Genomic DNA, 16,780 nt, shown 5'->3' with positions numbered 1-16,780 from the left:
TCGATTTATATATCATTTTTTAAATATATATAATATCCGTACTTCTAAAGCTGCAGATACACAGAATACTATGAAAAATATAGATGATTGGTTCGAAAGGCCTTGATGACAGAACTCACATTATTCATTGAAAACTGTGAGTTATGACATCAACAGTCAAATTTGTCAACGATTTTCATATTGTTTAAAGTAAGTTTTAATAGCAAACTATTTAGGTACTTGGTATATATTAATGCCTTTAGAATCACTTGGTAGTCGACTCTAGGCGACTGTGTTATAACTATGATACATTAAAATTCATTACAGACAAATAGTGTGCATATATTTTTTTATGCATATATTTTTCTATACAAATAATAAATAATTTAACTGAGGATATTAGTTTAAAAGTCGGTTACCTCCATTTCTACCTTTTTTTTTTTTTTTTTTAAATATTTTTCGTGATTCTGATTCCGTCGGTACTATCACATCGTGTGCATATTCATAAAATATCATCCCAGAACCAATAATTTCTTGTTAAATATAATTAAGCCGGAAGTTGATTGCAAATTCGTTTATATTCATTAGCCATTTTTATAGTTTACGATTAACTTTAAACATATTTTTTTTATTAATTTTAATGTCATTTAGGACATTTTATTTCACTATTCACATTTTCTAATCGTATAATAAAATGTTTGCAAAAATAAAAATACCTATTTTCAGACCTAAATCTGCTTGACGGTTTTTTTGCAATATTTATCTGAAAGTGGCGGAATATGGTGGTAACCGACTTCGAAACTAACAGCCGCAACTTATATAATATTTCAAAGAATTGCCCTGTGCAATAATATATTGCATATGAATGGTTCTGAATTCGAGTAGTGAAAAGATGCAGGGGTATTCTAACATATCACTGAACTCAAAAATCAATAAAAAACGTAATAATATGTCGTATTTAGGTAGGTTATTATCGAGAGAAGTTAACTTTCAGGCGTGCTATTTTTTTAACACAGTCACTTATGACCGCGTTAACCACGTTAGGTAATTCTAGTTGGATGCATTTGCAATCAAATAAGACGCAGTGCCGTGTCTTTAGCGTCAATGACATTGAGATACTTTACGAGCTGTTTGTTGGCGAATTTACAATCTGCCTGTAAAGTCGCTCAGTATCGTCATCGAACAAGCTAAAAAGCAGATTGTAAACAATCTACCGAGAAAAGTTGAAAGCCGGTCAACTTTACACGCTACACTCCGGCGTGTGGGCCTACTGCGTCTGCGCAGTAGTGCGTAGTAGCGACCTCCCGATGAAAAAACGAACTACGTTCTGTCAAAATAGTCGCTGGCTTGTTGGCTTTTCAGCGAATGGAAAGTTTTGTGTGTCATCATCACAATCGCAGTAGCTGAATCGTCCGCTTTTAAATTCGCCAACAAACAGCTTGTAAGTAGTTCAATGTCATTGACGCATTACCAATTATTATTGTAGATGACTGCCTTATAAATGACCGATACCCGAGTGGTATCCGTGTTATTTTTGATCGTGTTTTCCACATTAACTAATTAGAATAGCCTTGTTGGTCTTGTTTTATAGAGAATCCATATTTGCAAGTGTCGGGTAATGTTTTTCAATATGTATGCTTATGCAAACATGAAATTACTGTTAGATTTTTATATTTATATCATAGATATTGCTGCATTCGTCAATAAAATATTACCAGTGTTGTCATTATTGTTATAGAAACATACCCAATGTACATAATTAAGTTAATAATATTTAAATATTGGGACATTAAATTTATAGTAACCAACGATGGGAAGTGCCAACTCTAGTGTATGTATTAGTATTTTGAATTATTATTCATTATTAAGAGCATACTTCAGTGAAATGGCAAATAATTTTCAGCAATAGGTGGGACGTAATTTCGCAAGCGATGCCAATCGGAGAGCGATAGTCTACCTGTGAGTACGTCAATTTGTTTTGTGATGGCGTCGAAAGAATTAATTCTTAAATCGTGTAAAGATGACTAAAAAAAGTTACGTATTTAATCGAAAAACAAAACATGTCAATGAATATATTATTATTATTACTTAAATAACAATAATATTAAATGGACGCGTGTTGAATTTTTATGACAAATTATGTTTTATTCGTCACGCGTTATTTTCACAATCTGCGCGTCGCGCAGTCACGATCGTTTTAGACCATGCCTCAGCTGAAGTATAGCCTAATGCTTATTTTAATAGTGTGTGTACATTCAAATTACTTGCCATATGGCAGCCATAAATATTATTTTGAACAGAACCCAATCTGTGGACCATAGATAATTGACAACATTCTAATATAAAATACATAAATGCCAACCACTAATAGCGTAAATGTGTAGGCATGTAGAAAATGATAAAATAACGTTCATTGAGTCATGCGGGTGTTGATGTAGCGCGGTACGCGTGAGGTGACCTCATTGTTGTTCTAGTGATTTCGGTAGATTTTGCTAACTAACAATGTTCATTTTTAAAGGTTCAAGATGTGCTACGGGATGGGAACATCAATCTGATGACATTTTAAACATCAAGAAAACCGACATTACACACTTTTTTCATGTTTCATGTTGCTAAAAAACATTCATAATAATATAAACTATCTCCAATTTCCGGAATGTGGGGAAAAATTTTGGACGACGACAATACCTACTGTATAAATTAAGTAATTAAATTGTTGCTATTTGACATTTTAAAATACGTGGGTGGCGTTAGAGGGGGCAGTTAGTTCATATTTTTGACACGCGGTCACGTTATACTGATAGTCAAAAATCACCACTTTTCAGGAATTTTCATGTCATGATAAAAAAAAAATTGCGGGTTTAATTGCCTATTTATTCGATGTTTTCCGTTTCGTGTCATTTATAATAAAAACATTTCGAGACAACAATTTCACGCGATGCTTTTGAATTACACATTACACGAGTCAAAATAATTACGTAATTAATATTCTTTACTGTTAATGCTTGGTGAAGGAGATAGTAGTTAAATAAATAACAGCGCAATTATTATGGTTAATTATTTTTTTCACTTTAACCCACACGTAGAGTGCAAACAAATGTGTTATATTCTATTTAACGATAGTAATTATTTTTTTAAATGTACATACTGTAAAAATATACTATCGCACATTGACGTAAAATATAAATATTCAAAGAGATCGCAATAATTTTAAGTTAAAATACAGAAAAAATAATTACAAGACAAAAAGAACTTTTTATATACTTACAACGTTTTTAAATTTTCTGTTGAATCATAATATAAACTTGACTAGCTTAAACGATCGAAAAAAAATGTACTTGATAGCAATAATACTGAAATATCATATTGATTTCCACAGTAACGCACGTATATATTAATATTAATAATTTAGTTGCTAGGACCCACTTAGCAACCAATAATAGTTTTACTTTTTACGGATTTCTTCCGAAATAACTTTTCATACAAGACAGAATTAACTGAAAATGAAATCAATTCTACTTAAAGATGGCTAAAAGTATTAAAATAATGCATTGGCATCGTGTTCTGATAATATATTCTAAAAGTTTAAAATGTCTAGCTAGTCGGGAAGTTAGTTAAAAATCGATTGCAAGATTTGTACCGGACAAACAACCACCGCACAAATAATAATACGAGCTAAGAAAAACGTTGTAAAAAGGAATTAAAAAAGAATGTTAAAAATATTTATCAAATACTATTTCTAGAAACCCCATTCAGGTAGATGTCGCCGTATAGCTTTTGTTATATTTAAATATAATATACATACGTCTCTTATTATATTCTTTTTAACACTACAGCAGGCCAAGAGACCCAATAATAGTGGTGTATTGAAACAATCTTCTTCTTCTCTTCTTTCACCTTGTCACGTCCCAACATTGGGGCATAGGGCAGGCACAAGTTGGCGCCACTTCCCTCGGTCCATCGCCAACTCCTGCGCCTCCCGCCATGTCAGACCTGCAGCACGTAGGTCGCTTTTGTAGCATCGCTGCAGGGTAAGGGAGGGCCGGCCACGGCGACGGAACCCTTGAGGCTGCGCTACAAGGGTACAAAGTGCCGCACTCTTTGGCGGCATCCGGAATACATGCTCCAGCCACGTAAATCGTCTCTTCGTGATAACTTCAATCACCGAAGGCTGTTGTGTCTGCTCACGAACTCGGGTGTTTGTAACGCGGTCGTACCAATATACCCCTAAGATTCGGCGGAGACATCGATTCTCAAAGCTCAACAGCCGAGACTCTTGAAGCTTAGTGAGATGCCATGTCTCACAGCCATACAGGAGCACAGGTAGCACACACGCGTTAAACAAACGACATTTAGTCCTCACAGAATACAGCCTTGACCTCCATACGACTCCAAGTTGGTTGAACGCAGAGCCTGCCACACCCATGCAGATTCCAAAGTAATATACGTTAAACAATAACATACTTTGAAAAAATCACCTAAATATCGTAGGTTTTGTGACCTCACCTGGGATCAAACCCGGAGCCGATTCCAAGCCTAGTAAAAATATCAATGTATTAAATTTCTTTACTAGAATCACAATCGATGATAGTAGTGATGACATATACTTAATATTATTATTATATTGCTGTTTTTTTTTTTATCTACATAATATCATCTTGTTATGATTTTATTATATTTATATTATATTTTATAGGTACCTGTGTAAAGTATCTACACAATTTGTGAGCAATGAGCATTCTTTTAAGATTTGATATAATTTAGTAACTTGGTGACTAGTCTGAACTGTTTCGAGGCCCCTTTTAATTTTTCCGACGAATCGATCGCGTCATTCGCTTCAAATAAAATCGCCACTGCCCACACTGCGTTAAAGTGCTTATAGTAGGTATATCTTATCTGTTTTTTTTTCTTCAAAGAAAGCAGTATGTGAAATTTGAAAAAAGAACAAATTTATTATCAATATGATTAACACTGTCCCCTGAAATAAAACAAAATAAAAAAGCATTTTAGGTTTTGTCATTGTCTGAAGAAAGCGTCCACCCGAATATGTGAATTTATCATTGTGAACGTACGTAACAGCAGAGCATTGAATAAAGTTTGACTGGAATTACTTTTTTAAACAACCTCCAACACTCCAGAGTACCATGGCGCTAACTTTGAATACCACTGCCTAAAACAAAAACGAAATTAAAAATAAATAATATTACTTTGTACGAAATTCAACCCTGGTAGATTATGCGAGATTTTTATCATATTGTAACTAAGCACTTATATAAAGCTTTTTATTGCTAAAAACTGTGAAAGAGCAGAAATATTTCCCCTAAAATAAATGCCCCAGAATATATGACCGTACCCAACATATATTATTGTCATATGTATACATATATTATAATATACGCTGCGTTACACTGTGATATGCTTCGTGCCAAACGGTAAAATGGGAGATGGGACGACATCAAATGTCTATTTAAGTGTTTGTTTGCATGTACAAAGTATATTATAATGTTTTATCATTTTTTTTACGTTTTTAATTTACACGAATCATGGGAAGCCTATGATATTATAATATATAACAATTAGTAAGTAATGTGGTATCATAATAGTTCATAAATTTGACACCGGCGTGGTAGATATTGTATATTCAGTAACAATTATTAATGAACAATATTTATATAATAAAACCATTTATAATGAGTTATCCAACTTGTGGTGCAAATTTCACAGTCCTGTAAAATATTTCGCGCATAATTTTTGACATATTATCAGTTGAAAGTCTACAATTCAACGCAATGGATCATTTATCTAGCGCATAAATTATAAATAATTACAATATGAAAAGAACTTTTTATATATTACGTTTTTAAATTTTCTGTTGAATCATATAAACTTGACTTGACTAGCTTAAACGATCAAAAAAATTTGAACTTGATAGAAATAATACTGAAATGTCATTTTGACATGTCATATTTATTTCCATAGTAACGCACGTGTATATTAATAATTTAGTTGCTAGGACCCCAGACTCCTATAGTGGATTGGATTACGGATTTCTTCCGAAATAACTTTTTATAGAAAACAGAATTAACTGAAAATGAATTTAATTCTACTTAAAGATGGCTAAAAGTATTAAAAAATGCATTGGCATCGTGTTCTGATATATTCTAAAAGTTTCAAATGTCTAGCTAGTCGAGGAGTTAGTTAAAATCGATTGCAGATTGCGGATTTGTACCCGATAAACAACCACAGGACAAACAAGAATACGAGCTAAGAAAAACGTGGTAAAATTGTACAGTCATACTGCGAAATAAAGACAAAATTCACCAGAAATCATCGCCCAACTGAAGGCTGTATTCGTAAGCTAAGTAAAAAAATTGAAGAGACTGTGTTTTGAACCGCTTGACACATGTACATGTTTATTCAGCCCATTCACGCGAAAAACATGTTGAACTGTGGTCAAAGAGCCAGAAATGTCGATTTCAAGAAAATCGCAGGAACTTGTCTTTTCATACAGCGTTTTATGCTGAATTTTGACAAAAAAACTTTCACCTACATCCATATAAAATCCGGCTAACGCAAGAACTACAGCCAACGGACCACGGAAAGCGTCGCAGATTGGGTCTAGGACGATTTGGCACCGCGAACTGGCCTCCGCCGATTGGCCTCCGGTAATTGGCCGCCGGTACAATCGGACGCCGACCCAATTGGCCTCCGGGACGATCGGACGCCGGTACAATCGGGCGCCGACCCAATTTGACACCGGCCCAACTGGTCTCCGGGAGAATGGACGCCGCACGGCTGAATAAAATGCGCAAAGGAAAAGACCTACGTAACGACTTGGTAGAGAAAGTAGACGCGACACTTTAATATGCTTCTATCTACTTAGTGGTTGTATCTTATAATTGTTGGTCTTATATAATCTTATATGGTTGTATGCGCTTAACGTATTTTTATTATGATTAATAATAATTATTACTTATGCTTTATGCTGTTTATAAAAAGAAAAGAATTCTTTCCTTGTCATAACTTGAAGATGTGCATAATTAAGTGGTTTATTGTGTTTACCTATCTATTCATATTTAAAAAAAAACAAATATTAATAATGAATTGGTTGGTTAAAATAATATCTTTCAGCGTTTTTTCGATTTCATGTTATTATAATTGAACTTTATGTGTGTACATAATCCGTAAATAAGTATTTTGAAGATTATGAAATTACAAACAATATAAGTAAGTAAACTACTTGAAAGGTACCTACATATTACATTATATATTATGTTGACAAAGCGAATTTGTAACTTTATTGGAAGTTTTAGTTATTTAAACACGATTTTGAATACTGAATAAGTCAATCCTCCCAAGTAATCGTTTTATACCTTATCATATTATAGGTTACCCAGTTTGGGGGTATCCATAATTTTACAAATAACATGTTTTTATTTGATGTAAAGTTAAAAATCCATACCTACCTAATAATTAGTTAATGGATATCTACAGTTTTTTTAAATTGTTTTATTTATAAAAAAATTGACAATTAGGTACCGTTTTATTGTTAAAGGTTTTCAAATTAACTTTCGCATAGAATTCTTAAATCATTGGTTTTGTATGGCAATTAATTATATAATATTATTCATATTATTTATTGTATCTAATACCTCATAAGTAATGTATTTATATTCTTTATAAATATATAGGTTATTAAGTAATAGGCCTACTTGGAGTTATACAAATACTATCGGACGTATTGAGACATTTTGTAGTTGTGAAAGAGTCCATTATAATATGCAATTGGATTTCTACAACCATAATCCTGTATATTTTTTAAATACGGTTATCAGCACCTTTAAATGATTGTATTTCTGAGGCCTTTCCTTGTTCATTACATTAGAATCTACTAAATAAATAATATATATACCTCAGAGGCAGACGGCGGCAACTGCCATATTCTCAATTTAGATTAGAGAAAAAAACAATTTATATTTTTGATGAATGCCTATAACTAATAAGAACTAAAAACATAAACAAAAGGTGATCATCTTTTTGGTAAATTTAATTCATTAAAGCACTGTTAGAATATTTAAAAAAAATTAAACGTTAAATTAAATTTAGAATATAAACTAAATTATTATTAAAATAAGCAGTAATAATTAGCATCATATTGCCTCTAAATAGCCCATCATTCCGACACATTGTCTTGATCCCAAAGTCAACCGACAAGAACTTGGCAATCATTTAGTTAGATAGTCACCACGATTGACTGTAGGACATATTAAAAATGGTTTCATCTTAATTATTTTGTCAAAAACTCATTTCTGAAAAAAATGGAGTTGCATTAATCTGCTTCCGAAGAACAGGAATAACGTTATGGAATTATTATTCAATCGTGAATTTATCATAAATGTCACAAATTTATATAAGTAATATTACACTGACACTGCCACAATGATCAAAGAAAATGTCTATGACGAGGATTATACATTTTTTTAATTTTACGATTTTTAGTTGTTATGAAAATCTGCCCCGAAAATATACGAAAATATATTATGGTCTATGTATACAAAGGTAAATTTTTTAAACATCTCAAAATACTATTACTAAGTAGATAATGCAAAAGTTAAAAGCATTAACCCTACAGAATGCACCTAGATCAGTGATGGCGAGCCTGTGACACTAGTGTCACGCGAGATAATTTTTCATGGCACGCGAATGTTTTATTTTAAAAAGAGAAAAAACCTACTATAATTTAATAATATACAAGAAAGTTTTGCAAATAAATTAATGTTCCTATAAGTAAGTATATAATATTAAAAAATGATAACGACAGAGTAATGCGTGTTTTCTTCGGTGTTTAATATTATTTTTACCAATCGATGAAAGTCAGGCAAAAATGACAGATAAAAATATTCAACCAACAATGATGACAACTTGATGAAATTTATCGGCAGTCATTCAAATATAAACAGCTGCTTATTATTTTACCTCAAACATAATCGCTAAAAACGGAAAACCGCTTAGTGATAGGGAATATTATAATAATATGAAAGAAGCGTTGCTAAAATGCTTCCACGATCTCCTTGAAATTTTGAAAACAAGGAAAAAATTATTCAACAAATAAAAAATTAGCTTTCGGCTAGAAACACGGTGAAAATATAACTCGGGAACTTAATTATAATCTTTAAACTTTTTTAATAGCATTCTTAAAAACTGGTTTTCATCTTTTTCTCATGAAAAACTGCTCGGTGTGTCAGACAGTCGAAAAATTATAATAGGGAAATTTTGGCCGGCGTACGTAAAAAGGTTCGCCAACCCTGATCGAGATAATACTATTAAACCTATTTTTCTCCAAAAAAGGGGTTTTCAAACTGTGTTCACTCCTATAATTCTGTTTAATATAATATTTCTTTTATTGTGTTAACTGTCAATTCATGGTAGAAATGAATTGTATTATTGATTTAATTTAATAAAACGCATTTTTATCGTACTGACTAGACTAGCCACTGGGTGGACGAAACCGGTCGCAGTTATAAAGGTTCATCTGATTGGGTCATCGACATATTTAATATACATATTAAATTCTGTTCATTTCTACATATTAAGTCATAATTTGTGTTATGCTAATAATTAATAAATTTATAAATACGTGCTGCAATATAATCAGTTAATGTCGATTTAATGATTTATTTTCTTCCAAACTCAATAATTACCCAGTATAACCTAACTAAAAAAATACGACATCCAACAGGATTCGCGCCCAGACGCGTTATTGGCAATCGGCTTTTATATTTTAAATCAAAGTAGGTATTGAATTATCGATTTCGGGATCACTCCAGTGTTTTATAAATTATATTTTGCTGATATTTTTGTTTGGCTAGGTACAATGAATCTGGAAGAATCCACTGGATGGCCCTGCTCTTAGACTATTAGCCGATGAGTTAGGCATTTTTCGAAATTCTTGTCCTATTAAAAATATTTTAACGCTATTATAATATTTAGTGTGATTCTCATGAAAATGACCAATCATTTTTAACCCCTGACTAATGATGTAGTTAGATTAGATTATTTTTAAATACCTGGGGCCTTAGCGCGTACCCAGGTATTTCCACAGGTAAATTAAAAATAATTCCCTATCACAAACATCGGCTTCCTAGTGATTTATATAATAGGTATTATATATTTCGACGTAGTTACACAAAAAAATACAACTCGTAAAAAATAAATAAAATAAAATCGAGTTGGCTTGAAAAACAGCCTTGGTCAGGTGACAGGTGGTGGTATTGACTTTTGTTGTCAAAGAGGATATATAATTATTAAGTTTACCCTGTTACTTATTCCAATTCTTTATACTATTTTTGTTATATTAGGTATACGTATTCATATTCTGACAGTGAATTTGGACGTTTTTGACATTTTCATTTTTTGTGACATTTTCTTCAGAAATAAATATTTATCTTCTTCTTCTTACTAAGCCATCCCCTCGGAGGTCGGACACCATCAAGGTAATATTAGCTTTGTCGTCTGCTACCTGGAATAGTTCAGTGGAGCTGCACTCGTACTAATCACGGAGGTTTTTAAGCCACGAAATGCGGTGCCGTCCTCTGCTACGCTTACTATTAATCTTTCCTTGAATGACAAGTTGGGGAATACTGTACTTTTGTCCTCTCATAATGTAGCCGAGGTACTGTAGTTTACTGGTTTTGATACTACGTAGAACTTCGTGGTCCTTCCATATTTGAGTAAGAACTTCAACATTTGTCACCCGGTCAGTCCAAGAAATTTTGAGGATGCGTCTATACAGCCACATCTCGAAAGCTTCAAGTCTCCGTGACATCTCTTAGTATAGCGTCTATAATAATGTTTATAATAATGTATTAATGTTAGCTATACTATCTATCTTTCAACAAAAATATGTATTGATGAAATACACGTCATGTAAATTAAAGGTGAAATTTTTAACATATGAACATTTCGACTTAAATTAATATCTACTTCACTCTACTCCAGTTATTTTTAAAATAATGTAAAAAAATAAACCACACTATGAAAAAATATTCATTTACCTATGCACCATGCTGAATTTTTTAAGTCAACTTTTCTTGAAATCATCTAATGTGAGTTAGCGCGTTTTTTATAAAATACGTTTAGTAATAAAAATGGAATAAGCAATTTTAAGTCGAAGATACCTACTACCTATTTCAAACGATGGTGTATTAATAATAATATACACCTACATACAAATCCGCTTTGTATTGTTACATAATATATAATATATAATTCGCATTGTTACATAATATATAATAAAGTAGGTACTGAATACGGTATAGTTTGCTAATAAATTAGGTATGTGGGTACCTTTCAAGTGGTTTACCTACTTATATTGTTTGTAATTTCATAATCTTCAAAATACTTATTCACGGATTATGTACACATATAAAGTTCAATTATAATAACATGAAATCGAAAAAACGCCGAAAGATATTATTTTAACCAACCAATTCATTATTAATATTTGTTTTTTTTTTAAATATGAATAGGTAGGTAAACACAATAAACCACTTAATTATGCACATCTTCAAGTTCTGACGAGGAAAGAATTCTTTTCTTTTTATAAACAGCATAAAGCATAAGTAATAATATTTATTAATCATAATAAAAATACGTTAAGCGCAAAATATATTAGGTACAACCACTAAGTAGATAGAAGCATATTAAAGTGTCGCGTCTACTTTCTCTACCAAGTCGTTACGTAGGTCTTTTCCTTTGCGCATTTTATTCAGCCGTGCGGCGTCCAATCTCCCGGAGGCCAGTTGGGCCGGTGTCAAATTGGGTCGGCGCCCGATTGTACCAGCGTCCGATCGTCCCGGAGGCCAATTGGGTCGGCGTCCGAATGTACCGGCGGCCAATTACCGGAAGCCAATCGGCGGAGGCCAGTTCGCGGTGCCAAATCGTCCCATTCCCTCGCAGATTCGCCGTTTGGGTTTTTGGAAGAGCTGATAACCGTTGATGATTTTTCAAGGAAAATCATCTCAGTGATGAGTCACATATTCATCTCAATGGGTACGTTGATTAAGATGGTACTTCAGTGAAACAGCAAATAATTTTCAACTATAGGTGCGACGAAATTTTGGACTCGCTGGCTATCGGACAGCGAACGTGGAGCTGTGAACACGTCAATTTGTTTCGTGATGGCGACGGGGGTATTAATTCTTAAATCGTGTAAAGATGACTAAAAAACGTTACCCATTTACTTGAAAAAACATGTCATTATTAGTAATATAACAATAAACATAACATTAAATGGACGCATGTTGGATTTTTATGACTAATTTTATTTCGTTCGGCGTCATTCGCACAATCCACGCATCGCCTAGTCACGATCTTTTTAGACCATGCCTTAATTGAGGTAGGTATAGCCTTATTAAAAATATAAAACTGTCGTATTAGGGGTGAGTAAAATCTACAAATGATTCAAAAGAGGTCGTTGCATGCTGCAAATTTTACTATTTGGTGCGATGGGCTCAAAGCTACTTCGTACTATTAGAGCAACCATTACTATTTTACATACATTTTTAACAATCATGTTGTTACTAAAGTGCCATTATCTCAGCTCGACATTATTGTGGACTGGCTACATTCTACATAACTACGTTCAAATATAGCGTCCGCTATGATAACTGACTTGTAGCCCGAATTGGAAGATTTCAATTTGGGAAACATGTGGTTCCAACAGGATGGGTCCATATGCCATACAGCGCGTAAAATACTGGCTTTTATAATAATATTTTATAAATAAATAATAATTTCTAATAATAAAAACGTGGTAAAATCCATTATAAAAGGGTCGTTCTTATATTCTATTAAGCAAGAGGTTTGTTAGATGTAATTTCACTCAAACTTTGAGCTAACCAATTAATGGATACACGTATCTCACTATTTTTACTTTTATAATGTATTTTATAATAAAACACTTATACTAGGTAGTAGGTACAAAAAAACGGGTTGATAAAATAACTACTCTATATAACAAGCTACGAGTAACTAATGAGAATGATTTTTCATCTGATATAAAAAATATATTCAAGGATTTTATCTCTCACGTTTATATGGAAATTTATGTAATAATAATAATATATTGTCTCATTTATTAGCTCTCTCATATAAATGAGAATTTTTTTAATAATCATTCATTGTATACTTTAAAAACAATTAACTTTATTAAAACCAAAATTAAATCAAACATATTAATATGAAGATATTTATTATTTATGGATTGTTCAGTGATGGACGAAGTTATGTGGAGATCCTACGATCAATAGGATACCAATATACTGTAAAAATCAAATTTCATGTTCGATAAGGCTTATACCTCAGCTGGGGCACGGTCTAAAACGATCGTGACTACGCGACGCGAAGATTGTGCAAACAACGCCTGCAGAACAAAACATAATTTGTCATAAAAATTCAACATGCGTCCATTTAATGTTCTGTTTATTGTTCTATTAGTAACAATAATAATATATTCATTGACATGTTTTCTTTTTCAAGTAAATGGGTAACGTTTTTTAGTCATCTTTACACGATTTAAGAATTACTACCCCCGTCGCCATCACGAAACAATTTGACGTGTTCACAGCTCGACTTTCGCTCTCCGATTGCCAGGGAGTCCAAAATTTCGTCGCACCTATAGTTGAAAATTATTTGCCGTTTCACTGAAGTATGCTCTTAACCATATTATAGACCTCCATATTATGATGGAGATTATATTAATATACGTTTGTTGAGGAACGATTATTAGTTATTGGTCTGTCTGTCCATACACGGACAGAATTAACCAAAATGGCTTGATGTAAAGAAGCTTTCGAGCAACACAAATATAATATATCCCTCCAAACCAACTACCCCGCACCACACTCGGTCTTATTCAAGCGAATCACGAGGTCCTACGTTTGGTGTGAATTATCAACAGTTTGTTATGCCTGGAAATGTCTCAGAAGCAGATACCAAACATTGAGGTCACCACGCACTCTAGTGTGCTTTGACTGAGTTTACAAAGATCCATAAGAGAGACGAGCATAGTCAAGTTACATAAACAATAATTAATTGATGATTGTAATTAATACATATTAAATACAAAAAAAAATACGGACATACAAAACTATGTGAAGGTATCTTCACGTCCGCAATAAAATTAGCCTTTGTGGCGATCAAGTCGGACGGCCCGATAAGCCCCAATAGCTAATTGGACCGACTTGAGCATCTCTACCTTTTCTGACCACATTCTCGGATATTTCCAGAGGAAGTGGTTTGCATCCTGTAGTACTACGCCAAATGGACTTGTTGGTCGGGTGTCTCAAAGAGCTTGGCAGCGAATCCACCGTGGTCAGTCAAAAAAATAACTAGTGTAGTGGTCAAGAGTCAAACCGGTTATCCCAATAATTGTCATTAAACATTCGGAAACGACAAATACGTATCGGCTTATAATGTCCAGGGTCCCGGGATCAAACCCCGTGACTGGCAAATTCACATTTTTTTAATACGTGTTTGGACCCAATCGGTTGTTCAATTGGTTAAAACCCATTCATCGTAAATACAATAATCTATTGATAGAACTTCCACTCTGTGGAGGTTCATATTATTATGATTCTCTTAGGATTGAACATAGCAGTAGCGAGGAGTGGAGGTAGACTGTTAGGATTCGACATAAATATTGCACACTAAACTTTATCAGTCATACTTATTTGTTTTCATTAAACTTGCTTTTCCCTCTACCACCCGCCACGTCTCCACACCAGTTATGCAGGCGTATACCGTGGCGTAACGAACGATAGGCGCTGTTCAAATTTGTGCCGAAAGTGTCCCAGGAGCAACTTCCCAAGACCTTGGTTGGCGTGCACCAGAATGTGCGTGATTCCTACTTCCACATAATGTATTACAGTCAACTTTCGATGAGAAAAGACCTTCTCGCTCGCCGTATAATGCCACAAATTTTTTAAAAGCTGAGAAAATTTTCCTTGTAGATACCAAGTCGCAATGGCCGACCGGTCCAACTGAGGGTCGGACTGACTTGAGAAGCTCTTAACCTCGTAACCGACATATGGGGGCATTCCTAGAGGAAGTGATCGGCATCCTGCAATTCGCCACATAAGCAAGTCGGAGATTCTATTAGGCCAAGCTGACAGCTTGGAGGCAAAACCACCGTGTCCGGTTAAGAACTGAGAAGTCCAGTGGTCTGGAGTCCATCTGGTTATCTCCATGCAGCACTTTATATTAGTAAAAAACAAATGCGTTTGTCTGCCCTTGGAAGAAGTGATCCATCGCCCCTGCCACGCACGCAGCGCCGTGTCATTAAACTAAGAATTCATCTTGCAGATGGTGGTGGTTAGTTTCTAAAATTCAAATAAACGATGCCTAAACCAAAAAATAATAGTTTAGGTATGCTATGGGCGATCCGACAAAAATAGTGCTCACTTTTCCAGTCATACCAGTTTCCATTTCCAGTCGAGTTAAAGATACATTAAAGGTGGTGTTGATTAGTTTTTAAAATTTATCAAGCCCTGCCCAACCAAACCGTAATCGATAAAAAATATCCTTCTATCTATAACATATCTAAAAATATGTATGGTTTAATGGCATAATTTTAGATATTTTATAGATAAACGAATATTTTTTGACTGTTATCTACTATCGGTTGGATTAGGCAGGTTTAATTAAATTTTAAAAAGTATCAGACAGTATGCACACATTGTAGTCTTAATTCAATGAAAACGAATAAGTTTGATAGTTAAAGTTTAGTGTGCACTATTTATGTTGGATCTTTACAGCCTACCTTCACCCTTCGCCACTGATAGTGTAAATGTAAATAATATTGTGTAAATGTAAATGAAATTTATTATTAATTTTGTTTATTTTTTATCTACAGAAAGTCTCGCGGAGCTGCAGCAGGGGTCCAGCACGTGCGGGCCGCCTGCATTGATCGGTCTTCTAGTCGCAGTGTTCTTCGCTATCGGCGCCATCAGTTGAAAGTCCCTGGTCAAACGTATTGTGTCCAAACGAAAATGTAGCAATATTGACTCTGTATAAAATTATTAAGAATATTGCAATTAAAAAAAATGCAATATACGACAATATTAATAATTATTGTGTTGATATTTGTATGAGAATAATAAATTATTAAAAAATGTAAGTATCTATGTTTGATTATTGTATTACGATAAGATTGAAAATAAAATTTTATACACTACGTAATATTATAATTATGTAGGCATATTTAATTAAATTAATACTGTCGACTGAAAGTGCTTGATGGAAATTGATTTATAATGTAAAATATCTAAAAAATAATAGTTATTCTTTTTATATCTAAGAAATGGTTGATGAAAGACAATATTCCATGCCCAGTTGGTGGATATTTTAACTGTCTGTTAATTTGATTGTGTGTGATGTTTCGGTATATAAACCTCGATTGTTCTGAGAATGGGTTTTGGGTTTATAGACAGAAATAGTGAATAGTATCAATAACTAAATAATTAAAGTAGAATTAGCATTTAAAAAAAATATTATTTACCTTATCAAAATGGCGTGGTTACGAAATAAAGTACTGAGGATTAATAAGTACTTATTAGCAATTATTTACCTGTCATTAAATTTTATTTATTAAATTATTAGCAAGTGCAAGTATGTTATAACAAAAATTTGGAGAGATCCTGAGACCGGTTAGTAATTATTAATACTTATATGACACACATAGCTTAGCAGAAGAGAACATGGGTGTTTTTTGAAAATCAGTATTTAACTTTCAAAACTGGAC

The 16,780-nt window shown here is 33.3% G+C and overlaps 1 protein-coding gene across 1 annotated transcript in view; it reads left to right on the top strand.

Annotated features, from left to right (window-relative positions):
- The window catches only part of LOC147072661 (zwei Ig domain protein zig-8-like), a 46,533-nt gene extending 30,504 nt beyond the window's left edge, over positions 1–16,029 (top strand). The window contains exon 5 of the mRNA XM_085946254.1: positions 15,893–16,029. Coding sequence (XP_085802380.1) covers positions 15,893–15,993 — 101 coding nt within the window. The 3' untranslated portion in view covers positions 15,994–16,029. The remainder of the gene's footprint in view (positions 1–15,892) is intronic.
- The last annotated feature ends 751 nt before the right edge of the window (positions 16,030–16,780 follow it).

This window comes from Rhyacophila brunnea, unplaced genomic scaffold, assembly GCF_057557595.1.
Source record: "Rhyacophila brunnea isolate RB1 unplaced genomic scaffold, BYU_Rbru_1.0 scaffold_19, whole genome shotgun sequence".
Lineage (NCBI taxonomy): Eukaryota > Metazoa > Arthropoda > Insecta > Trichoptera > Rhyacophilidae > Rhyacophila > Rhyacophila brunnea.
This window is presented reverse-complemented; position numbering and strand designations above follow the sequence as displayed.